General features: G+C 40.8%; 2 protein-coding genes across 3 annotated transcripts in view; both read right to left on the reverse strand.

The window, feature by feature from the left end:
• The window catches only part of uvrag (UV radiation resistance associated gene), a 107,782-nt gene extending 100,174 nt beyond the window's left edge, over positions 1-7,608 (reverse strand). For both annotated transcript variants that reach the window (XM_060909138.1, XM_060909137.1), the window contains exon 1: positions 7,324-7,608. In XM_060909138.1, the coding sequence (XP_060765121.1) occupies positions 7,324-7,425 (102 nt within the window). In that variant the 5' untranslated portion in view covers positions 7,426-7,608. The remainder of the gene's footprint in view (positions 1-7,323) is intronic.
• A 1,735-nt stretch (positions 7,609-9,343) lies between these two features.
• Positions 9,344-22,285, reverse strand: dgat2 (diacylglycerol O-acyltransferase 2). Its single transcript, XM_060908341.1, has 9 exons — positions 22,225-22,285; positions 20,538-20,693; positions 20,208-20,336; positions 19,429-19,536; positions 19,224-19,294; positions 15,570-15,774; positions 15,285-15,459; positions 13,326-13,528; positions 9,344-10,717 (listed from the first exon to the last, which is right to left on the reverse strand). Exons 2-9 carry the CDS (start codon positions 20,575-20,577, stop codon positions 10,563-10,565), a joined length of 1,086 nt encoding a protein of 361 aa, XP_060764324.1. The 5' UTR covers positions 20,578-20,693; positions 22,225-22,285; the 3' UTR covers positions 9,344-10,562.
• Positions 22,286-26,791: the final 4,506 nt, after the last annotated feature.

The following is a 26,791-nucleotide window of genomic DNA, read 5'->3' on the forward strand; positions in this document are numbered from 1 at the left end:
TTGCACAACAGAACCCAGTCGAATGATGAGCAGTTCAGCAGGTTTACAGAGGTGTGATCACACACACGTCCATGCAGATTTCCCTCACGTCCGAGATAACAGACTGAGGAACAAGCACTTCCTACAGTCAAAAACATGAGAAAACATCTTCCCTTTCTTGTACTGAAATTAGATTCAACGCTACATAACTAAACTTTTATTCAAACAAGAAAATCACAACTTCCCATCAGAAACACACTTGGCTTGTGATAACTATACCGACAGTAAGTGTCACGGTCACCACCCTGAAGTGAACTACCTGTACTATTACACTCTCAGAACATGCAACAAAAAAAAAAAAAAAGTGTTCACTTCCACTCATACCACGGCAATTTACCAACATTTTGTTTATTTATTTATTAAAGAACATATTGTACTTTTTATCCGTTGATGGTTACATTTAATGTTTGTGAAACAAGTTAGTTCCTGCTGTCACTTACATTATAGCAACTACAGGTAGTCGTCGACTTACGACCTATGCGACTTACGACTGATCAACTTTACAACCGTCTGGTTATGACCAGCAAGTGTTTCCCAGCTGAGCGAACAACAGTTTCCGCCCCAGCTCCTGGTTTACGAAACGAGCAAATCCTCCCGCCAGCCCGAGCGCTGCAACAGCTGATGATGACGTAGACGACCCACAGCCAAGCACCAGCGATGCCAGCGGTCACTAAGTTTTGTATTTTGCTATGTTTTACATTTGTATTTTGGTTTGTTTCAAACTAAAACGTTTTCTATTATTTTTCACACCTGTATTTCGTATTTTTTGTTTTGCACATATTAAACGAATTGTACTGTGCGCAGTGTAGTATGCAGTGTTTGACTTAAACCAAATAATGAGCCAAGGTAATGAAATAAGAAAATGTCGATAAAATAAGACTAAGATGATTACAATATCATTACACATCACAATATACTGACGTTCATTTAACACAGGCCGACTTACGACCAGATCGGTTTACGATCGGTCAGTCGTAACCAAACGCAGTCGTAAGTCGACGACTACCTGTATAAACAGCCATTCCTTCACCATCCTGCAGCTTGTCATGTTAAGCGCAGCGTGCACTCGGCGTAAGCGTACTGCAATTTTTGGATGCGGGTTTCCCCTCTCAGGTAGCTGCATGTGCGCATTATTTGCATCCAATGGGCAATTTGGGGAGGGGGATGCAAGTCACATGGAGATCATGTGACTACTTCGCGGAAGGGGATTGGCTTAGCCTTTGGAAATGATCGCTTCGTTATCGCAAAGACACGCACATGAAGCGATATCTTTGCAGCAAGTCAGCGACTGGTGATTTGTCGCAGAATATCAAGCATGTTTGATACCTGTGATCTGTCGCAAGCAACAAACCCACCCCCCGCCGTCACAAATATCCGCACACAAAGCAATTTTTCGCTTGCATCAAAAAGTTGCACGACCAAGCGATGGAAAAATATCGCCCATGCACACCGGGCTTTACTGACAAACGACGAAAGCGTAAACTCCTCTATCCTGCAGAGGTCAGAAAACTTAAAGGGTACATTTTATAAATAAATACACACGCACATCTGAGTGCCCACCAGCTCTGAAATAAAAACCCAGTCAGTTTATTTTTGCTGCTTATTTCAGAAAACGTGTGATTCAACAAGCCTCAGGTTTCTCTCCCTTCCTGAGGTCAAAAGAGGAGGGGCGGGGCAGGGAGCTCATTAGAATTACACCACACCCACACGCCACTTTTTCCATGGAATAAAAACGTATTCTATTCCTTTCTGGTGGGTTTATTGATAGCATGCGATATTGATAGCATATCGCTTACCATACGTATATTATGCCACCGTACCCAAAGAAGAATGTACGTTGAGTATTGTTACAATATTGCATGCTGTCAAGACAACACGATGTCGCACGTCAGAGATGTAAAACTTCCGCATTAGCGAGCAACAGTGACAATTTGTAAACAAACATGGCCGCCAGGTTTGCTTCGTTAAAAGTGGAAGATTGATAGAATTTTGTTTGCCCAGGTCGCGCCGTCGTGTATAGCTGTTGATGTTGATTTTAAAAGTACCCAAGTAAAATTACACAGGGAAAATAATATTCTGCTTGACTGCGCAAGCATTGGCCTTCGCTAACACTACACCGGTTGGTAGGTAACTGGACTGCCACGCTAACAGCACCAAGTAGCGGGTAAGCTAGCATTGGCCAGTTGCCCCTTTTCCACCAAAGCAGTTCCCGGGCTGGTTCGGGGCCAGTGCTTAGTTTGGAACCGGGTTTTCTGTTTCCACTGACAAAGAACTGGCTCTGGGCCAGAAAAACCGGTTCCAGGCTAGCACCAACTCTCTGCTGGGCCAGAGGAAAGAACCGCTTACGTCAGCAGGGGGGCGGAGTTGTTAAGACCAACAGCAATAACAAGACCGCGAAAGGTCGCCATTTTTAAGCGACGAGAAGCAGCAGCTGTACAAACGCGAAGTCATCCATTATTATTATTATTGTTGTTGTTGCTGCTGCTTCTTCTGTGTTGTTTTTGCTTCGATATTCACGCCAAGGTTTATGCAAACGTAGCGACGTAACTGACGTATACAGCGACGTAACTGACGTGGCTTCCTTTAGCACCGCGAGCTATGGAAAAGCAAACTGGTTCTCAGCTGGCTCGCGAGTTGAACGAGTTGTGAACCAGCACCAGCAGCGGCCCCGAACCAGCCCTGGAACTGATTTGGTGGAAAAGAGGCATCTGAGAATGCTGATAACGAAGAGTTTGTATGTATAATAATAAAATACTTAAATAACATTGGCTGGCTTTTTTCGTGGTTTATCAGATATATTCCGTTCAATATCATGCTAGCTGAATGGAATATATCCGACACGCCACTCTACGCCAGCCAATATTATTTAAATATGCCTCCTTTAGTACATCCAGAACTCAACAGTACTGTAGGGTCAGAAAAATACTAACATTCTAGACCAGTTTGAGGGAACTATTGACATAAATCATATATTAAGTAAGTGCCCTAAGGCATGTAACTCTTATGTAATGCACGATATATGGCGACAAGTTGGTATTTAACCAAACAATAATTAAAGAATAAGTCAGCATAATTAACAATTTTGCTGACTGAAAAGTTACTCTGATAAACATGCTAACAGCAGGCTAGCTTTACTCTGACAACCTGATTCATTTGTTAGCTAGCGAAGCTAATAATCAGGTCATGTCCTGATTTGTGCAAAAATCGCGCTTAGTGCACTCGCTCAGGTGAGTTAGTGAATTAATTAGTTCCTGCTCGCCATGATGACGACAGTTCCGGTCACGTCCTCAGCGTTCAAAAGTGGGCACGCGACAGATACCGATTCCATTTATGAGCATTTAATTGACACTACATTTTGATTTATACTCACTTTGAGCGGTTTGTGTGAGACTTAACACTGCGGTGTTTGTTATTCAAAACAAAATCTACAAAACTTGTGCAATCTTTACATTCGCAGCTTGTTTATTTGAGGAGGATAACGACCTGACCATCCTGAGAGAAAATGACACCGAGTAACAGCTTCTTAAAAACTCTCCTGAACGCTCGCGCTCTAATGAGCGACGATTGGTGATTGGGTTGCGCATGTGCATTCTGTGCTACGCACTTCCTGGTTCCCGAGTTGTTTGCGAAGAGTCTTTTTTCTGCAAGTGTTGGCGTTAATTACTCATCTCATCATCTCTAGCCACTTTATCCTGTTCTACAGGGTCGCAGGCAAGCAGGAGCCTATCCCAGCTGACTACGGGCGAAAGGCGGGGTACACCCCGGACAAGTCGCCAGTTAACCTAACCTGCATGTCTTTGGACTGTGGGGGAAACCGGAGCACCCGGAGGAAACCCATGCGGACACGGGGAGAACATGCAAACTCCACACAGAAAGGCCCTCGCCGGCCACGGGGCTCGAACCCGGACCTTCTTGCTGTGAGGCGACAGAGCTAACCACTACACCACCCGGCATTAATTACTCGTCTTTTTTTATTTTTTCTACAAATAATTTTCCAGTATCCTCTTCATTTTTTTTGATTGTACTTTCGCTTTCCTTTTTTTTTCCTCTCTTTTTTCAGAAGAATGCCAAGACCGGAAGCTTTCTTTTTTCTTTTCCTCCTGTGTAAAGATCACGAGCAGAGGCCATCCACATCGGATCTGCTTTAATATTAACAGATCTTCGATTAAGGTACATTAATCCTTTCATCATGGCCTGTTCAGTGTGCTGAGTGCAGGATGTTTAGTCATTTTTCCTCTGTCGCTAGCGATAGCTTTATTTGTGAGCTCTCTGACAGAGAAGATTACAGTGTTAGAAGTGCATATCCAGGCTTTAGAGAAGGTCAGTAAGAATGAGAACAGTGTAGTTTCTGTAGGGGAAAGTCTGGATGCCCTAGGTGGAGTTAGCAATCCCCCAACTCCGGCATTAGAGCCCTTACAGCGGGGCGAATGGGTGACGACTCGGCGGCATAAGCGTAGAGCCAAAGCTACCGCTGAGGCTCACCCACGGGAGCACCACTCCTCTCCGCATCACGTGTCGAACAGGTTTGTTCTACTTAGTGATGCACCCACTGAGAAACCTGAAACAGCTCTGGTTATAGGGGACTCGATCATACGGCATGTGAAATTAGCTCAGCCTTTAGGGGCACCAGCAGCTTTAGTCAGGTGTATACCGGGAGCCAGGGCGCCGGACATAGCAGGTAATCTTAGGGTCCTAGGCAAGCACAGGTTCTCAAAGATAGTTATCCATGCAGGAGCTAATGATATACGCCTTCGTCAGTCTGAGGTTACCAAGAGTAACTTTGTAGAGGTGTTTAAATTAGCGAAGGCGATGTCCGATGCTGCAGTATGCTCTGGCCCCATCCCAATACGGCGTGGTGATGTAGCTTACAGCAGGTTATGGTCACTGAACTGCTGGCTGTCCAGGTGGTGCTCTGAAAACAGAGTGGACTTTATAGATAATTGGGCTAATTTTAAGGGCACTGCTGGCCTGTTAGGGCGGGATGGTATCCATCCCACTCGGGAAGGTGCTGCTCTCATTTCCTGCAGCATAGGTCATAGTCTCAGAACAGGCCTAGTTAACTTCTGACAATCCAGAGCCAAGGCCAGGGAGCAGACGAACAGGCTAAACCAACTGTCTGCTAGCTGCACAGAGTCGTCACTCAGGGTCCACTACATCGAGACTGTGTCTGTCCCCCGAGCTCAACAAAAAAGTAGAAATATTCAGAGAGTTTGTTCCAGTAACCTAATCAATATAAAATTAGATCATACTGACTGTACAGCTGCTGCCAGCACCTTTGATCTAAAGGTGGGGCTATTAAATATTACAGCTCTTACATCTAAAGCGCTAATGGTTAATGAACTCATTACTGATCAGGAGTTTAATGTACTTTGTTTAACTGAAACATGGATTAAGCCAAATGAATATATAGCATTAAATGAAGCGAGTCCTCCTGGATACAGTTATATACACCAGCCTCGTCTCACTGGCAGAGGCGGCGGCGGCATCGCCGTTATTTATAATGATTATCTAGGTGTAACACACAAACCTGGTTATAAATTTAATACATTTGAAGTTCTTCATACCAACATAATGTGTATGTAGCATCGAAAAATAAGTCTACCCAGTTAATTCCGTTACTTATTATTTACAGGCCCCCGGGGCCATATTCTGAGTTTCTTTCTGAATTTGCAGATTTTCTCTCAGATCTGATTATTTCCTTAGACAAAGCTTTAGTTGTCGGAGATTTTAATATTCACTTCACTCACTTTTAATATTCACTCGTTTTTTTTTATTTATATATGAAAGTCTGTCCCTTTACACACTCATCCAGAAGGGTAATTTTACACAAGGCCATCTGTCTACAACAGAAAAAAATAAAATAAAACGCGTGTGGAAAAATCCCAAGGGAGTCTGGAGCCAGATTCGTGACGTTACCTGCGGAAGCGCCAGCAGGCCGAGCGAGCTTTGCACGGTTTCAGTGCACAGCCTGTGTAGACCAAGCGCTCCCGTTTCTCTCTCATTGTCCGGTCTTTTGGGAAACGATGAGTACTAATCCCATCAAGATTGGTGTTGCTACACCCTCCTACGATACATCTGTTAACCATTTTAATAATTATGTGATAACGTTGAAGAAATTTGCAGAAAACCACCAGGTCGTTTTCTCATAAACAAACCAGCGCTGACGTAGGATTCAGACGGAGGCGTCCCGCACGCGACGTCACGAAAATCAGTGTTTGCCGGGAAATCCAAATGCCGAGTTTTTTCAGAGGCGGACCAATTCGCCTCAAATGGCTTGATTTCAACTGAATTGTTCTGGTATTGCGCAAGGTAAAAAAAAAAAATGCACAAAATGCAGAATGTGACAGATATTTGACCAAAGTTGAATATAAAATAGGAGAATTACATTGATCTTGCTCCTGAATTTACCCGTGATGTGCACTTTAATGTTTTAGTCATGTCGTCTGTTGTTGCCCAAATGAGGATGGGTTCCCTTTAGAGTCTCGAGGTTTCCTCCTCATGTCGTCTGAGGGAGTTTTTCCTCGTTGGGGACAGATTAGGGACAGAGTTAGCTCATGTTTAAAGTCGTTCAAATTCTGTAAAGATGCTTTGCGACAGTGTTTATCGTTAAAAGCGCTATGCAAATAAACTTGACTTAACGAGCCAATCAAATGAGCCGTACAGCAGTGCGGCAGTATATAAAGCGCGAGCCAGACGCGGCTGTGTGCAGCTTCCTGTCAGAGTCTGAAAGCAGCTCAGTGGTGTCGCAAACTGTCTCCATGACCCACTCAGAACTCTTCAGTTCAATAGAAAATAAAACCAGCCACTGAAAGCTGTCCTGATGGAGTTAGCGTGCGTTACTGTAAGCTAACTTCGCTCAACTTCTCATCTTTCGCTTTCATGTGTTAAAAAAAACAGCGTGGAGGGAACTTTCATGAGTTACAGCTTTATTACTTATTAAATTAAATCCGAACACACCGTGACCTGCCCTCCTGACACAGCCGGGTGGGGTTTTATTATTATTATTATTATTATTATTATTATTATCGGGTGTCAGGACAAATCTGCACCGAGTCCAAGCTGAATATTTAAAACGAGCGCTTAATAAATAACGGATGCTAATTCAGTTAGCTCGGCACGTCAAGGCCCGGGGATGAGAAGGATGGGATCAGACATGTGACCAAGGCGAATAAAAACTGATTTGTAAACTCAGCTCAACTCAACCGCTGCATTCTAAAAATAAAATAAACTATGCCCGCCACCCATATTTTTATATTTATTTTCCCCCTGTCATGTTCGGGTTACCTGCTGTGATGTGAGCTCGACATGTACAGCTCGGGAAGCTGCAGCTCCGGGATTACTGACAGGACTGGATCCCAGAGCAAGATCCCAAACCGAGTTCATCATTCTCCGGCATTTACCTTTTCATCCCAGGTCACTCATCCCCGCGGACAAGCCTTCATTCACATCCACCAAACAAAACCCCAGCGGTTAATCTGAGCCCCAGCGGCTCTGCAGGATGAACACCGCTGCATAAACAAAACTAAACTCTCCCTGACGGAGCCATTGTCCGACCTTGATTGGGGCAAAAGCTTTCCTACGACGCTGATTGGTTCCCTGATCCTGTCAATCAAATGTAAAGCCTGCGCAAAGGCGGAAGCGTGAACAAGAAACTCGATAGGCTAGAACGCGTGTCAATCAATACAAAAGGGGCGGGGAAACTGTCCTGTTTTTTTTTTTTTCCTGTCGCGCCAAATCCACAATACACACCTAGTGCACTACAGAGGGCATATAACACGTGATATCGTTGTCTATAAAGTGCACTTATTGGGAAAGCAAGGGTTTAACATTCAGCCGAAATAGTGGCGTAGAACCGGGAAGTGATTAGCTGTTGTGTTGTCATGAATTAATAATCATAAGGGATAAATAAACAAACAAATAAATGAACATGCAATGAAATGCATTTTAGCATAATAGACGAATATGACTTCTATTAAAAAGCCCTTTATTTGTTTGTTTATATGTATATATATATAGTTGTTTCATTTGTTGTAATTTATCACTGATACCACAAAAAAGGAAGTATTTTGGATTCAGAGGAAGTGATTAATATGAACTGGAAACTAGGAAATAGATAATAAAGATATAAAGGGTTAATTAAATTCAAGATTTAAACAAAACTATAAACATTTTTTTTTTAAATTCCTGAAGTACATGGAGTAATTAAATAGCTTAAATGATCTAAAAAGTAGAGTCACGGTTGTTTATTTTGCAAAAAAATAAATAATAATTTGCATACTTTTTAAAATAACAGAACACGCTAAGGCAGCACGGTGGTGTAGTGGTTAGCGCTGTCGCCTCACAGCAAGAAGGTCCGGGTTCGAGCCCCGTGGCCGGCGAGGGCCTTTCTGTGTAGAGTTTGCATGTTCTCCCCGTGTCCACGTGGGTTTCCTCCGGGTGCTCCGGTTTCCCCCACAGTCCAAAGACATGCAGGTTAGGTTAACTGGTGACTCTAAATTGAGCGTAGGTGTGAGTGTGAATGGTTGTCTGTGTCTATGTGTCAGCCCTGTGATGACCTGGCGACTTGTCCAGGGTGTACCCCGCCTTTCGCCCGTAGTCAGCTGGGATAGGCTCCAGCTCGCCTGCGACCCTGTAGAACAGGATAAAGCGGCTACAGATAATGAGATGCGAACACACTAATATGTATATAATTTAAAAAAAAAATTTTTTGAATAAAGATGTGGGGAGGGCAGCATGGTGGTGTAGTGGTTAGCACTGTCGCCTCACAGCAAGAAGGTTCTGGGTTCAAGCCCAGCGGCCGGCGAGGGCCTTTCTGTGTGGAGTTTGCATGTTCTCCCCGTGTCCGCGTGGGTTTCCTCCGGGTGCTCCGGTTTCCCCCACAGTCCAAAGACATGCAGGTTAGGATAATTGGTGACTCTAAATTGACCGTAGGTGTGAATGTGAGTGTGAATGGTTGTTTGTCTCAGCTCTGCGATGACCTGGTGACTTGTCCAGGATGTACCCCACCTCTCGCCCATAGTCAGCTGGGATGGGCTCCAGCCAGCCTGTGACCCTGTACAGGATAAGCGGCTGCAGATAATGGATGGATGGATAGATGGATGGAGTTGTGGGTATTTTTAAAGTAAATACAGCTTCATAAATAATCTTTGTAGTTTAAGCAACATTATGTAGGAATTTGACCTTCAAACAAAACATCAACTTCAAAATCATTTGAATGGAACACTGATTTGTAATGGGGAGAATGACTTGTCCTCTGTTCTGACTCCGTGTCCTATTAACCAGCTACACAAACAGAGACATGAAACAGTTTTATACGTTTTATTTTTTATTCCAAAAACATACAAAAGTTTGATTTTACGATTGAGATCAGTGCGTGTAATACAGACAGACTGCAGCACGATCAGCTACCGAACATCAGTTTAAAGAAACAATTGTTCAGCTTGACGCATTTTCAACAAATGTTTTATGTTGAATTTATGAACACTTGAGCGGCATGGTATAACACATTAAACAAACTCCTGGACAATTACACATGGACGTGTTGATTCAGACGTTAAACAGATCTGATCAGACTTCGACAACCAATGATGATCTTCACATGACTGCTTCCGCTTCACATTTCTATTTGTGCACTGATTATAAACACAATCTCATCCTTTATTCCTGCTCAAAAAAACACAGTTCAGTCTGTGTCTCTGGCTGTAACTGTGTCTTTCTGTGGCATTGCACTGCTTTTGCAAAAAAACAACAACAACAACAACATAAAAGTATTAAAAATAATAAAAATAATAACTTAAGGGGTCATATAAACCTGGTTTGAAAATTAGAGAGAACTAAATCAGCCCAAAAGCATTGTACAACTGATCTTCATTTCTCATTATCACTGTTATAATAACATTTTCAACACACCCTCGTGCACTCAAAGGCCACGCAAGCAGGCAGCATGAACATATCACTTCTGCACACTGTGTAGTGAATGAGTAGAAAGCCATTTTGGATTCAGTTCACTGCTTCTCATATGAGTGCACGACATGGGGTCTCTCAGGTCTACACTGAGTCAGTCACTCATATAACACTCATATAACCACTTGCGCTGATTAAGGTACAAAAACAGCCCGAAATTTGAGTGTGCAGATGCTGAAACTGTGAAAATGTTCACCACTTTGCACCATTTCTGTGAACAAACATCTTGACTGGAAAATCTGAACGCGAGAGATTTATTACATCATCAAATCTAAGAGCCAATCAGGTTTCAATATGCAAATCAAGGCCATGGAAGGGAAGGAGGGGAGGAGAGTCTGTAGATTATTATTCTATCTTCAGAAAAAAGATTTGTTCTTGAAAATGTGCTCTGAGGGATCAGGGCCAAGAGGAAGTGGCACAGCAGAAGACGTGGAAGTCGACAGAATCGGAACACAGCTCAGGTCGTTATTTATATGGTTTCAGGTTTCGGTGATGCAGTGTGTGTTTGTGTGATGGAAAATATGAAACACTGGGGGTTTCTGTTTTCTTCTTCTTCTTCTTCAGTGAATGAGGAGGACGTCCGATTCTTTCAGGCCGAAGCGTGTCTTGTACGTATTGAACAGTGTGGTGAGAGAGTTGATGTACATGGTGTGGTACATGTCCACCATGTCTGGAGTCGCCTCCTCATGCTTGGGCACCGTGATTGGTTCTCCAACTAAAGGAGAGACATTACAAAACCATCAGCAAACATCACGCTGTGGAGGTAAACGTCCATCTCTGAGCTCAGGTGACTTCAGGATGAGTTTATAAACAGAGCTTGTCCTGGAAACTCGTGGCCTTGGACAGAAACACTGTACGGTTGGAAATAAATTATGGACTGTCGACCATTTTTTAATCACCAAAATTTTTAAAAGTGAACTGGGTAAGATGCTCAAGATGAGAGGATTATAGAGAAGACACATGAAACATTCATGATATTAATGGTGAGTTATGAGGACAAGCTCTGTTTACAAAAGTGGCCTTGGACCAGCGTCCTGAAATAGAGTTTAATCAGGACAGGGCATTAACCTGGAGTGTGTGTGTGTGTGTGTGTGTGTGTGTGTGTGTGTGTGTGTGTGTGTGTGTGTGTGTGTGTGTGTTTATTCTGATGCATGTTCAGTCTTCTGTACAACAAAATAAAATAAATTGCACTGGATACAAATTAACAACATAAACAGTAACGCAATGAACTCTATATGGAATAATAATAATAATAATAATAATAATAATAATAATAATAATAATAATTAGAAGAAGAAGAATAGTAGTAGAGAATATTTAACAGTTATTCCATGAAATCGAGTCGTATATGAGTTGATAGGCGACGAGGCATGTAGCACCGAGTCGTCTATGGACCCTTTTCACGTGACGTCACGACAAATGCGGCCGCCATTTTGGACGTGTACTACCAGTAGTTTACCACAGCCAACATTGAGGAACGGCAGCAAAGAAAGTGTTTATTTTCAGCAAGACTTCCATCATGCCACTATATTGTTGTGCACCTGGATGTAGTAACCATCAACAAACAAGGCAAGGGTTATCATTTTATCGGATCCCGGTAGATGCTGACCGACGGAGAAGATGGATAGCGGCATACCAACGCTTGTGTAGTGACCACTTTGTTGGAGGTAAGACGAATAAAATTAGCCAGAAAAGGCATTACATTGCTGTTAACATTCTGTGGCGGCGAGTGTGTAACCAAATAGGCTAAAATAACCCATTGTAACCTCTTTGTTCTTCTGTAGTAGCTATTAGCTAGCGTTGTGTTCCTTTGCTGTTGGTAGACTGTAGGACAGATCAGAGGCAGTGTCCTACAAACAGCGCTTAATTTGAGGGGGAGCAAGCCGGAGCGCGCTCCGGAACCTCGGGCATTGGCTCCGGCAGCTATTTACACTGGATCCGGTGATCCGACACCTCTTTTGACTATGTAACAAAAAAAAATAATAATAATAATAATTAAATAAAAAAATGCAAGTTTATTTAGTGTTAATGTCTGATTTTGATATCTGTCTTGTTGGTGATTTCTCTCATGAAACGACATCCACAAAATATCTGCAGATGAACTTAATTTGCAGTGTTATTACAAAACATGCCCAGAAGCGCAGCGCCGCGCCCCCCTCCCCTCTCCTCTTTTTTTCCGCTCCGGAGCCGCTCATCCTCTGCGCTCCGGGACCTCCCACTTTACAAATTAAGCACTGCCTACAAATAAGTGTTCAAAACAAGAGGAACATGTATTTGTCTCTTAAATCCAGGCCGTTCCCTGTAATCTGTAACAACGGTTGGAGAAAGTAATGGCAAATAGTGAGTGCACAAACCGTAGAAGGGAAACTGTACACAGTGCCAGGGCAGTGTGATGGTATGTCTACTTTTAGATTGTGTTAGCTTATCAATGAACACACTCGTCACTCGACGAGTTTCACGTCTTTACGACGGATACTTAAATGTGTGTTAGGTATTATTGTTGCAGTCTAAGCAGTCATTGTAGCAGCTAGATGAGCGAGAACCGAAAGGGTCTGTGCCATAAACCGTTATTTCTGTACGGCGTTGCTAATGTGTCGTTACTGTTGTTATTTCTCCCTCTGCTCGCCCTGTAAATGCCCTACGTCGCTGGATAGCGAAGGTATTTTCTGCATCTCGCTCCTTTTTCTTGTATGTTCTCCGTTTGTCGCCTTCCTCGCATTCAAACCAATTCGAGCCGAAGTCTGCTACATGTCCAAAATGGTGGTCGCGTTTACGAAGGTCACGTGACTGAAAAGGGTCTATAATCCATGCACGACAAGATTGAGTGGAATAACTGTTTTATTCTATCCACATTCACTGGATTTTGAGAAACAGAGCATTTTTATTTTTAATTTTTGTAAATGTTTGTAAATTTGATAAATAAAAACTTTACACAAAACATCCAACAAAATAATTTCTGCTTAGAATGTAAACAAACCGGCGAAATGACAGGAGAAATTTGTGAAAAAATGCGATAATAATAATTCTTAAAAAATAAAAAAAACATACGTTGTTATCATCAAATACTTTCATTCCATATTTTGTTGATTTTTTTTTGTATTTTTTGGGGCTTTGTTTTCGAGGAGAGTTTTTATTTCGTCCTCGGTTGGTCCAGCAACATGCTCCGCCATTTTGTTTTTCTCTACTCACAGTATATGAGCTGATATCCTAGTAGTAGAGTAGCCAATCAGAGCACGTGATTGCTCATATCCAGTGCATGTGGATAGAATAATAATGCTTATATATGATTTCCGGATGCAGTTATGGAGTGTGTGTTGTCTCACCGACAGTGTTGATGGGTTTTCTGAACGGGACGAAGCCCCATGACTTGGTGGAGAAAAATCCACAGCCGTGGAAGATGCAGGGAGCGAAACCCAGCAGCTTCTGCAGCTTCCTCTGAATCCAGCGCCACCTCGAACCCTCATCAAATATCACCTGCTTATACGACTCGTTCTCTCCAAATGAGTACACGGGCACCAGGTCCGCTCTGAAACACACACAAACACACATGCTCAGATAGCTTCACCTTACCAACAACATTAATAAAATATATCAATATATCGCCAAACACATCTCAGCTAATGCAGGACATTTTGGTTAAATAAACTTTTTTGAAGTTTTTTTTTTCAATTCCAGGATTATTTCCTTCCATCTGAATGTGCGAGATTGTTCTGCTTCACACAGAACACACAGATTACCTTTCTAATCTTCTTTGGCATTGCGACATTAAGAATATTTCCAAAGCTCTGTTCAAACTTTTTGAAATAGATTTGCAGTTGCCATGGCAACATTAAAGTAGCTCTAAGCATCTCGGGTCACCGTGTTAAGGTGTAGCGGCGAGAACCCGTCTCTCAAACTCTCTGCTTTCCACACTGACTCATTCTGACTGTGTGCAGATGTTGATCTCTGATCGTCTCCTGCTGTTTGTGCTCACGGTTCAACGAGGCATCACTGAACACTCACTAACCCACGACGTCCCACGTCTCTGTTTGGATTTAGTGTTTATGATATATTCAGTTTTTACTTCTGTATTAAATTCTGCACCTACAGCACCCTCTGGGACACAACGTACAATAAATAAACCATAAATGTATTTAAAAATGTATTTAAAATGAAAAAAAAGAATTGTAAAAAAATCTAAAAAAGAATAATACGAAAAGAAACATATCATGTACTGTATAATAAAGTAAAAAGAAAATATATAGAAAAGGAACAAGAATAAAAATCTGAAAAAATAGACCGTTTTAAGCGCTTAAGCAAAAAAAGGACAGAATTCAGAAAATTCTTATAAAAAAATTAAAATCTGAAAAAAGGAAAAAGAATAAATCTCGAAAAAAAGTAAAATATTACATTTTTAAAAACTTGAAAAAAGAAAAAGAGAATAAATTTTCATTTATATTCTTAACTTTTATTTTTTATTTGTATTGTTTGATTGTTATTTAGTTTTATTTTTTCTTTTAAATTTCAGCAAATATTCAAGCCTCAGTCTAAAGGAAGCAAATTAAATGTGTATATATATATATATATATATATATATATATATATATATATATATATATATATATATATATATATATATATATAAACATAAATTAATAATAATAATAATAATAATAATAATAATAATAATGGGCGGCACGGTGGTGTAGTGGTTAGCACTGTCGCCTCACAGCAAGAAGGTCCTGGGTTGGAGCCCCGGGGCCGGCGAGGGCCTTTCTGTGCGGAGTTTGCATGTTCTCCCCGTGTCCGCGTGGGTTTCCTCCGGGTGCTCCGGTTTCCCCCACAGTCCAAAGACATGCAGGTTAGGTTAACTGGTGACTCTAAATTGAGCGTAGGTGTGAATGTGAGTGTGAATGGTTGTCTGTGTCTATGTGTCAGCCCTGTGATGACCTGGCGACTTGTCCAGGGTGTACCCCGCCTTTCACCCATAGTCAGCTGGGATAGGCTCCAGCTTGCCTGCGACCCTGTAGAAGGATAAAGCGGCTAGAGATAATGAGATGAGATAATAATAATAATAATAATAATAATAATAATAAAGTGTGCTTATTTATTATTCTTTACCCTAACCACATACTCTGTTTTCAACCATATTTTCTGAAATTGGCAGATTTGTTATTATTTATTAACTTTTCATGATTTCAAACTAGTTGTGAATCGTGCAAAGAGTCAGCCAAGTGAAGTGTGCTGATATGGCAGTTTTATTGGTATGTTTTTGGTGGTAGTGGTGTGTGTGTGTGTGTTACCCTTTCTGCAGTGCGAGTTTGATGAAGCCTTTGCGGTTTTTCAGGGTCACAGAGTTCATCCCCGGGGCGCAGTTGAGAGACTCAGCAGCTCCGCCCACCACGATGACTACAGCGTTCCCTGTCCCGTTACAAGACAGGAGATAATCGATGGAGTTCCGATTCACTGGACAAATACCTGATCACAGAAACACACACAGATGGTCACGCAACACCATTCATGTGGTTAAGGTTGTGAGACTGCTGTTGCTTGGCAACTGGGAAATCAGGACAACACTGCCCCCTCACCTCCAGACATTAAATAATCCCTCAGCAAGGGGAACCAGAAGTTTCCGGCCAACGTGGCGAGGGACGGCTTGATCCCCGGGAATTTCTTGGAGAATCCTGTCGCCTCCGTGGAGAAATTACAGAATGCTCCGAAGCAGAAGATGCCGTGAGGATGGTAACCGAAGATGTAGTTACGGTTGGGAGGTAAGTTATGGGTCTTGATAAGCTGTACAAAACAATCACATAAAAATAAACACAACATCTCAAAATAAATATCGTAAACACCTAAAAAAACACAAACTAAAAAATGTCGTATTCGTACATGAAATATTTACAGTCACAGCTTCACTTGTTCAGGTGTAAAGATGTCGATATTAAACCATTCGTTATTTATTTGTCACGTTCCTGTTATAGACCTTCACCTCCTCCCACATTTTGCACCATGTCTGACCCTTTTCGCTTTCCATTTACCTTATATGGTCATTGTTTCCTGTTCTGTTGCTGCATCTCAAATCAAATTTGATAAATTTTTACTTCGGGCTGTTTATATTGTTCTTAATCTAGTAGGGTTTTTTGTCATGTGGAGAGTTTTTTAATGTACGCCCCAAAAATTAGGGTTACTCAGCTGTCTCGTAAATGTTCTCTCATCCCGCGAACCCTTAAGGTACTCTTAAGTACCAAGAAGCTGAACTGTTAAACTTCTAACAGGTTCTAGCTGTTAAGATGAAAATAGTCAACAATCATTGGTGTTTTGGGAGAAATCTTTAGTTGTTTAGGGGTTCACTGGAAAATTAAGGGTTCCAAAAGATGACCTGGGAACAACTTGGAAAAAGTTGTTGTATGTTTAAAGGTTCCATCTGAAGAACCTGTACTGGTTCGAAATGTGTTAAGAACATGCTGATTCTTACAATGTTTTAGAGTTTTGTGTTAAAACACATGAGCTATATACAGTCCTGTGCAAAAGTCTTAGCCCCCCCCTCTATTTTTTTCCCCTGTGATTCATGGTGAAAGGGGCCCACATCGCTCATATGCATGGTGGAAATGGTCTTGCACACATTCTCCAGAATTGACTAATGTTACTTTACACTCTGAAAAAAAGCAAACTAAACTGTTCTTCTCCTTAACACTCGGGTGTCAAATTTCTTACTTTGACTGTGTATCTTTTACCAACCATAAACCATTATAAAGGTATATACAGAATTTACATATCCAAATGAATGACACACAGATACCAAAGATAAGGGTACCAGCTCAGCAACAAGGAATGGTTTAGTCCCATTTAGTACTGTTTAGTACCTTTTTTTTTCCCTGAATCCAAAATTTCATTCTGTATACAGTACTGTACAAAAGTCTTCGGACCCCTTTTTTTCCATGCAAGCTTTGTTATAGATTTCTATTTTATGACTTCGACATTTTCAAGTCAAAACATTACAAAAACATTTTCCAAACGTTCATTTTTTTTTCAGCAAAAAATTGAATGTTACAGAAAAAAACATGCTTGTATCTGAGCAGCATATTCCATCAGAGAGCACTTTTCAGATTAAAAAAGAAAACATAATGAAGGCTGCTGGGTTTTGGTGCAAAATGAAGAAGTGAGTGTGACAGTCAACGTGTCCAGAAGAACTGCGGCTGGTTCTGAAAGACGCTCAGGAAAACCTACAGATCATTTCCGCATAAAACTGACCTCACTGGACCTGAGATTGATTTTTTTTTTTTATTTAAAGCAAAGAGTCGTCTCACACCAAATATTGACTTTGTTTCATTCATTATGGCTCACTGATCACTGTTTATAGTATTTTTTTTTAATGTTGAAACACTTCATTTCATTATTTTTTAAGACATTTTTGGTCTCCAGCATTTCTTTACATGTGCCTCAGACTTTTGCACACGACTGTAAATAAAGTGAAATATTTATACACAGGAGGTTTTTTTAATTATTTAAATCAAATATTTTTTTTTATCATTAGAATAAAAACCTAGTCAGAAACTAAGCCATCACTCATCACTCTGCTTTTCCATTAATCTCTGATCAATCCCCCAACGATGATTTGCCACATTAATTGAAAAGATCTTTAACGGTGTTGTGTCCTTCGTGGATGGACAACGTACCGAGAAATGACACTCGGTGGATGTTGAGATCATACGTCAGAAATCTTCATCAATTAAAACTAGAAGTTTTCAAAACAAAAGAAACTTAAGTCCTTGAGTCAACGTTAAAAGTTAAAACGTCCTACTTTTAAAAGTACTCAAGCACTAAAATGTAAAAATGAACATTTCTGTGTGAAAATGAACTCAAAAAAGACTTTTGTTTTATGACGTAGTGTTGGTTGAACGTTTACCATTTGCTAGAATTTGACTTGCTGCTTAGCTCAGTGTTAGCATCTGGAATTGATGCTAGTCAACGCTGCATTAGCGAAGGATTCAATTTCACGCTAATTCTCAGTTCACTGCGTTCATTTATGTTTTGTCCACCCACACAGATGCAGGTTTAAATTTTTCTTCATCAAACGAATCTCCTTATAATTGACTGCTCCGGTGTGTGATTTCTCTTTTCTTTTCTTTTTTTTTTTAACCACACAAATGTTTTCCCTTGGAGCATTAATACATTAAGTGCTGTTTAGTCACGCTCTTGACTCTTGCCCTCGTTTCTTCTTGTCATCTTCTGGTTTTCATGCGTTCGTCTCTTTATCTCATCTTAAACACTGATACAAACAAAAACAGTCTCCTCAGCAAACAACCGTGTTCTATCAGAACGTACAAAGTCTACAGAACGCCCGTGTGGCTCACCAATCCGCCCTGATCCACCGTGTGCATGTGTGTGTGTGTGTGTGTGTGTGTGTGTGCGTGTGTGTGTGACAGCACACAGCCGACAGCTGACCCATCTTTACTGTACGTGATAAAACCTGACATTATCTAGCTATTACTCTTATCCATAGAGATATTACCTGGACCAGCTGTGCTGGAAAGTTCAGTGGTTAATGCACTCGGGTTCAAGAGTCAGAGATTCCAAAGTTATGGCATTGTTTGTTTTTTAACGAGATGGGTTTCACAGCTTCATGTTGTCAGAGACAGATCCGGTACAGTTATGGATGAAAATAACGATCCTGAGATGATCTTTACTTATTATGCATTCAAGATCTTCTTTTTCTTTCAGCTGCTCCCTTTAGGGGTCGCCACAGCAGATCTTTTTTTTTCCCCCTTCATATTTGATTTGGCATAGGTTTTACACCAGATGTCCTTCCTGACGCAACCCTCCTCAGTCTATCTGGGCTTAGAACCAGCACTAAGTATGCACTGGCTCGTGCAACCCTAATGGCTGGATATTTTACCTAACCTGCATATCTTTGGACTGTGGGGGAAATTGGAGCAAACCCACACAGACACAGGGAAACCATGGAGACGCTACACAGAAAGGCCCCTGTCGCAGGATTCAAACCCAGAACCTTCTGGCTGTGAACATGTTAAAAAAACCAGAAGGTTCTAACCACTACACCGCTAAACCACCATGATGATACAGAACATGTTCTTCATGCAGAACATCACAGAAGGAGACCCTAATAACCGTTCTCCTCTGTATACCTGAGAGAACCGACACCTCTGATTGGCTGACGTCACTGTGACATCATTAATGAGGATCAGACTTTTATTCAGCTGTGTTTCAGCAGTGACACTCACTTGGACAGGAAAATAATCTCTGAAATACGTCCACACAGTCCAGCTCCTCACCCACGCCGATCTGCGGCCACCTGAATCACACACACGCGTGCACACACACACACAGGTCAATTATCCAAAAAAACCCACCTCTCTTTTTTACTTTAGTGTTACACTGTCATTCTGAATGGGACACACACACACACACACACACACACACACTGACCTTGTTTAGGTGTGTTCCAGTCGAAGACAAGCCAGGCGATGTAAACAGCAGAAATTACCCAGCAGTCTGTGCACAGCAGGTAGAGCAGTAACAGTGTGGCAGTAATGCCTTACGGGGAAAAAGGAGAAAAGAACTGATTACACAAACATACACTGATAAACAGATAAACAGTTTTTTATAAGAAATATAAAGTAATTCATTTATCTATCTAAGAATTTGAGAGAGGGAGAGAGAGAGAGAGAAGAAGAAGGGAGGGGCTATCTCGCTATTTATCCATTTGTTTAAGAAATTGAGAGACAGAAATGAAGTGAGAGACAGAGACTGAGAAAGAGAGACAAAGAGAGGCAGGTTTGAGAGAGACAGACAGACACACAGACAGAGAGGCAGAGACACAGAGAGAGACAGAGCAAAAGACAGACAGAGAGACAAAGACAGAGAAAGAGACAGACAAAGACAGAGAATCAGAGAGACATACAGACAGAGAGAGACACAAACAGAGACATAGTCAGAGAGACAGAGACACAGACAGAGTAATAGAGAGACAGACAGACAGATACATAGACAAAGAGACAGAGTCAGAGAGAGACACAGACAGAGAGAGGGACATAGAGAGAGTGACAGACAGAGACACAGACAGAGACAGGCAGAGAGAGACAGGCAGAGACACAGACAGAGACAAAGTCAGAGAGAGAGAGACAAAGAGACAGACAGAGGCAGAGACATAGAGACAGACAGAGACAGGCAGAGAGACAGACAGAGAGAGACAGACAGTGTCTCACCCATCGTTAGGAAGGTAACGACGAACTGTAGGACAGAGATGATCTGCAGCTGCTTCACTAGTTTGGATTTGGAGAGCCATGGAGCTGATGGTAGATCCTGCAGAGCTGAGAGGAGCCGAGAACCTGAACCTACACACACACACACACACACACACACACAGTTAGTTCACTTTGCTCATCTAATCTGAGAACTAAGCCAAACACATAAACACATAAAACACACAAATAATTTGATTTGATTTTCGCACTGATTACTGTGTTATTCAATTTGTGATTAATTAACATGACATACAATAACGCCCTAATACACACACACACACACACACACACCCTTTTTAACCCCTGAGTATGCTGCAAGTAAAGTCTTCATCCTGAGGCTGATGTTCGAATGCGAGAACTGTAAATAAAACCTCCGAGCCGTTCAGCACCTCAGCAGCATGTCACTCCGTCCTCACACTCGCCGCGATGGATTTTTTACTTTACAGCCTGTGACAAGGAAGACAAAGAGAGAAAAGAGAGAGGAAACACACATCAGCATGATTATCAATCAGATTAAACAGATCAGTCAGACTGAACAGAGAGATTATTAAAGGAAAACAAACGGCCCCCGTGTCATCAGCGACTCCAGGCAGTGAACGACGCGCTGCATCACACACCGGAAGAAGAGAAAGCTAAACCATGGATTGCAGAAACGGTCACTTTTTACAGTTTCTTTACAGTTATTGAGGTGAACAGACTCGGGTGTATCTCTGTAGGGATCCTTTCCATGCTGTCAGAGCTTTATAACATCATTATGATCCTGTCAGTGGTGAAAACCAGCGCTTTACTTTGACCCGGATGACTGCCCCATAGGATTACATTGTATGGCTGTTTTGCAGTTGCCAGTTAAAGCATTCTAACTCAATACTGGACCAATTTCAGTTGTTTTTGACCAGAGTAAATATTTGTACTCAAAGAGATGGAAAATATAACCAAGGTTTAAAAAAATCCCAGAGTTTCCCTTTAATCTGCCTGATGGCTGTGTGAGAGTATCAGCATCTCAGCAGAGGAAAGCGGGTCAGTGAGAAAGTCCAACAAAACACTTGTACAGTATAACACACTGAGCTCAGTTCACAGAAACACACCTCTCAAACGCTCTCACACAGCACACACCAAATCTGTAACGCCAGGACACTAAAGGGTTAAAGTTTAAAACAGAACTGAGAAAGAAAACACACAAGGCTGCAAAAAGTGCGTTTCTTACAAATACTAAAGCAAATATACATAGATATAAATTAATTTGATTTTCTAATAAAATAAATAAAAATGAGTGAACCTGCTCCAAGGAATTAGCAGGAAAAAAAAAATCAAACCAAATCATAATGAAGGCCATGACTGAAAATAAATAAATAAATAAATAAAGAAAGAAAGAAAGAAAGAAAGAAAGAAAGATCTTTTATAACATCATGGAGCAGAAAAACAGCGAATACAAAAAGACTTTCTAAATAAAATAAATAAAAAAAGAAGTGTTAATAAAAATAAATTAAAAATGAAAACGTGAAATAAGGTTAAGGATAATTCTATCAAAGTGTGAGTGAAATCTGAGAAATAAATAAATAAAAATGCGAGTGTTATAAAATGCAGGACTGAAAATGAGCAGATTTTCCAGCTGCAGAAACACAAAGAGGCAAAGTGGGCCGAAAAAAAAGGTAAAAATAAATAAATAAATGAATGAATGAATAAACAAACAAAAAACCAGTAATTAGTGATAAAACTGCAAATATTACTAAAATTAATAGCACAAGAGATTAAAAACTATCAGGGAAAGGAAAACATATCAATAAAACAAACTTTTCATCCACAACTGATAAAGCTGATTTTCTACAAGAGTGATACATCAGATTTTTTTTTAATGTTAAAAACATTCAAAGAATAAATAATAAAAATAAACTGTCACTTAATATAAATGTGAAAGTTAATATATTCAGTAGCACACACACACACACACACACCAGAAGCCTTTTTCATGTTTACTCACTTGGTCCCTTGTTCACACCACACTCTCCCTCTCCCGCTCGCTCTCTCTCTCTCTCTCTCTCTCTGTCCCCTTTCTGTTTTTGACTTTGCCCTTTATAAAGGTTTGGGAGAGTAAAAGCGATAAATCCAGCCAATCAGATAAAGGGGAATTAACTCCCTACACACACACACACACACAGAAAAATCATTCTTAGATCAATTAAATTAAAGGTAGTAATGGACAGATGGAAAGCTCACTAAATGTTTGTTCATCCATGAGTAAATATTGGGAGACACAGTAATGAAGCAATTTAAAAACTAAATGTTTAAAAGGTCATCAGAGATTTTTTCAGCTCCAGCCCTGGGCATTAACTGCCTTGCCAAGGTTCAGGCTTTCTTCTGCATTCTAATATTCCAGATCATCATCCTGATCTTCCTTCTCCTCTTCATCCTCATCATCATCCAGATCATCATCCTGATCCTTATCCTTGTCCTGATCTTCATCTATTACATTACATGGCATTACATTACAGGCATTTAGCAGACGCTCTTATCCAGAGTGATGTACAACATACCTAGAGCAACCTGGGGAACAGGTCGGGGTTAGGTGCCCTGCTCAAGACCACTTCAACCATTCCTGCTGGTCCAGGGAATCGAACCAGCAACCTTTTGGTCCCGAAGCTGCTGCATCCTCATCCTGATCTTCATCATCCTGATCCTGATCTTCATCCTCATCATCATCATCCTCTTCATCATCCAGATCATCATCCTGATCCTGATCCTCATCATCATCCAGATCATTATCCTGATGCTCCTCATCCTCATCCTGATTGAGATCCTCATCTTCTTCATGATCCTCACTGTGATCCTCATCCACATCCAGATCCTGCTCCTGCATCGCATGTTCTTGATCCTTTCCCTGTTCTGCAGTTTCTAGCTGTGACTATCTCAGTATTTTCATGTTAGTTTACTCTCTTTGTTTCTTTGTTCTTTCTTTTTTTATTTCCGAACATTTTGAACACATCAGCACTGTTACTGAACTACACTTAATCAAGCAGATGAAAAATTACAAAGAAAGATTCAGTTTAAAAATAAAAACCTGTATGTCACATTTTTTTGTGTTTTACTTTCATGTTTTCAGTCTTTTAGTATTTTTAGTTTATTGTATTTTAATCAGTATGTAAATTATGGACACAAATACCATTTAGAGATTTGTACACAAGCAGCAATGCTTTAAAGTCAATTCTGTAGCTTACTGGAAGCCAGTGAAGGGACCTTAGAATTGGAGTAATGTGCTCTCTTCTTTTTGTTCGTGTGAGAACCCTCGCCGCTGCATTTTGAATCACCTGAAGTCGTTTGATGGTCTTTTTTGGCAAGCCTGTGAAAAGGCCATTGCAGTAATCAACCCTACTAGAGATGAAGGCATGTATAAGTTTTTCCAGATCATTTTTTGACATAAGTCCTCTTAGTTTGGAAATGTTTTTTAGGTGATAAAATGCCGATTTAGTGATTGCTTTCATGTGACTGTCAAAGTTTAGCTTGCTGTCAATGAAAACACCAAGATTTTTAACCATTTCTTTAGTTTTCATCCCTTTTGTGTCAAGAATAGTGGTAATCCTGAGTCTTTCATCTTTTTTCCCAAATAGAATTACTTCTGTTTTATCTGTGTTCAGCTGAAGAAAATTTTGTGACATCTAGTTGTTGATTTGGTCGATACACTGGCAGAGACATTCAAGGGGGGCGTAATCATTAGGTGATAGAGCAAAATAAATTTGGGTGTCATCTGCAAAGCAGTGATACAAAATTGAGTTGTTCTTGACAATTTGTCCAAGTGGGAGCATATAAAGGTTGAATAGTAATGGTCCAAGGATCGACCCCTGGGGGACACCACAGGTCAAGGACATTGATGTTGAGGTACAATTTCCCATGGTAACAAAGAAGCTTCTATCTTTTAAGTATGATTTTAACCAATTGATAACTTTACCAGTCAACCCAACCCAGTGTTCAAGTCGATATAACAGTATGTTGTGATCAACAGTATCAAAAGCTGCACTGAGGTCCAGTAACACCAGGACCGATGTTTTGCCTGCATCAGTATTAAGATGTATGTCATTTATAACTTTAATCAGCGCTGTTTCAGTGCTATGATTGGCACGAAATCCTGACTGAAAGTTATCAAAACAGCTGTTTGATATCAAGAAGGCAGTTAATTGATTGAAGACAATTTTTTCAAGGATTTTCCCGATGAATGGTAGATTTGATATTGGCCTGTAGTTGTTCAATACTGAAGCATCCAGATTATTCTTTTTAAGTAGGGGCTTTACAACGGCTTTTTTCAGGGACACAGGAACAACGCCAGTCTCTAGGGATGTATTTATGATCTGAAGCACATCTGTAATTATGAGGTGAAGAACAGACTTAAAAAAGTTGGTGGGCAGAATGTCCAATTCAGATGTTGAGGAACTGTTTTTTCAAGAGTCTCGTAATCAATCAAACAAAATTCTGACATTGTGTTGAAATTGTCTGTCTGTGTCACTGGTGATTGCAGCTTTTCAGTTATTTGCAACTGAGACCCCGTCCACACGTAGCTGGGTATCTGCTAAATCGAAGATATTTTTCTACGTTTTGGCCTGTCATCCACATGAAAACACATCAAAAACGAATATTTAAAAAAACTCCGGGCAAAGTGAAGATTTTTGAATACTCTGTGTATGCCTTTTCGTGTAGACAGAGATAACCGGAGTTTTGCGTTTTAGAACGTCACAATCTGCGCCAAAAAAATGACAACAAATCTGCCCTGACATCAAACGTGCGACCTTTGTTTACTGCAGAAGCCAGATTAAGCATGGACACAAAGAGTAATGGATCGGAGTAGTGCCTTGAAAGCGTTAATTATTGTGCAGGTGCTATTTACATGTTTAATTTTAGAAGCCCAACTACTGCTCCAAAAACAGGGTCAATATGTCCACATATTTGCTTTGACAAGATTCCCAATCAACGTTTTCTTGCGTCTTTTGAAGTTTATACTCCAAAATTGTGTTTAGAAGCAATTCTGTCTCCGAGTCTGTCCAGACGAACGAGCTTGGCGCCATGTTTTATGTTTAGGCGGAAGTGACGCCAACAGAGGGCTATTCTGATGTGATTAGGGGGTAGGATTTGGGGAAATAATGCCATCTACAGGTTTGGAATGCTTATGAATGTGATTGAAAACGCAGATGTTCGGTTATGTGTGGAAGGGATTTTTTTTGAAGACGAGGTGGTGTGGATAAAACATTTTTATAAATGGGGGGGGGGAATGTTCGGTTTTAAAAATACCCGGCTACATGTGTACATGGCCTGAGATATATTATGAGCAATATTCTGCCGTATTTTATCAATTTTACCTTTGAAGAAGGATGCAAACTCCTTGCATTTATTAACTGAGAGAAGTTCAGGTGCTAATTGTGGTGGGGGATTAGTTAGCTTCTCTACTGTTGAAAATAGCACACAGGCATTGTTCATATTCCTGTTGATGATGTTGGAGAAGAAAGACTGTCTTGCTTTATGAATTTCATAATTATATTTACAAAGCATCTCTTTATGGATTTGATAATGGATGTGAAGTTTAGATTTGCGCCATTTTCTTTCAGTCTTCCTACATTGTCTCTTTAGCAATTTAACAGCTGGGTATTGTTTCCATGGTGCTTTCTGCTTGTCATTGACTCTTTTGATTTCGAATGGAGCAATATCATCCGTAATTTGGGTCATATTTAAATTAAAAATTTCCAGTAAGTCGTCTACAGAGTCTGACATTTTAGTTGAGATCCGAGAGAGAGCTTGCTCAAAGAGAACATGTGTTGTCGTTTATGACTCTCCTACCCATAGTCGTTGAGCTGTTCTGAATGTGAGGGGACATAGAAACATCAGAGAAAGCACAGAAATGATCAGATAACGCCAGGTCAACAACAGTAGTAGAAACAGTAAGACCCTTTGCAGCAATAACGAGGTCAAAGGTATGACCACGAGAGTGGGTCGGCCCCTGTACATGTTGTACTAGGTTGAAGTTGTCAATAAGTGCAAGAAGTTCTCTGGCATAAGTGTTTTCAGGATTACCTACATGCAAGTTAAAATCCCCGGATATAATAAGACAGTCAAATTCTAAGCAAATGACTGACAACAGTTCACCAAACTCTTCCAGAAAAACTTTGGCTGAATGTCTCAGAGGCCTGTAAATAGTTAATAACAATATGTTAGGAGAGCATGTAACAAGTGCACATAAGTGTTCAAAGGATGTAAAATCGCCAAGTGAGGACTGTTTACATTGAAAAGAGGCTTTGAATATATTTGCGATCCCTCCACCTTTCCCATGTCGGGTAGCACTCATGAAATTAAAATTTGGGGGAGCTGCTTCAATACCAAACAACCTGTGTTTTCTCTCTCTTTCTCTTTTTCTCCCCTTCCTCCCAAAATCTGTCCCTCTGAGTTACATGTCAATCCTGAGATTGAGATGCTGACCTCTTCTGTTCCTCGGACCTGCCTGATCCATCCTGATGCCCTACGTCTGGCTGGAGTCTCATCACATCGCTCCTGTGGAGGACGGCCCCATATGG

The sequence above is a fragment of the Neoarius graeffei genome, chromosome 25 (genome assembly GCF_027579695.1).
Source record: "Neoarius graeffei isolate fNeoGra1 chromosome 25, fNeoGra1.pri, whole genome shotgun sequence".
Classification (NCBI taxonomy): domain Eukaryota; kingdom Metazoa; phylum Chordata; class Actinopteri; order Siluriformes; family Ariidae; genus Neoarius; species Neoarius graeffei.

Bases quoted from the DNA above. Each gene is read 5' to 3' on its own strand.
- dgat2 (XM_060908341.1), bottom strand. From the start codon at position 20,577: ATGAAGACTTTACTTGCAGCATACTCAGGGGTTAAAAAGG. The intron at 15,460-15,569 runs GTGAGGGGGCAG...TTCTGTGATCAG, and splicing joins GGATTATTTAATGTCTGGAG to GTATTTGTCCAGTGAATCGG. The intron at 10,718-13,325 runs GTGAGACAACAC...TCTCTCCTTTAG, and splicing joins AAAACCCATCAACACTGTCG to TTGGAGAACCAATCACGGTG.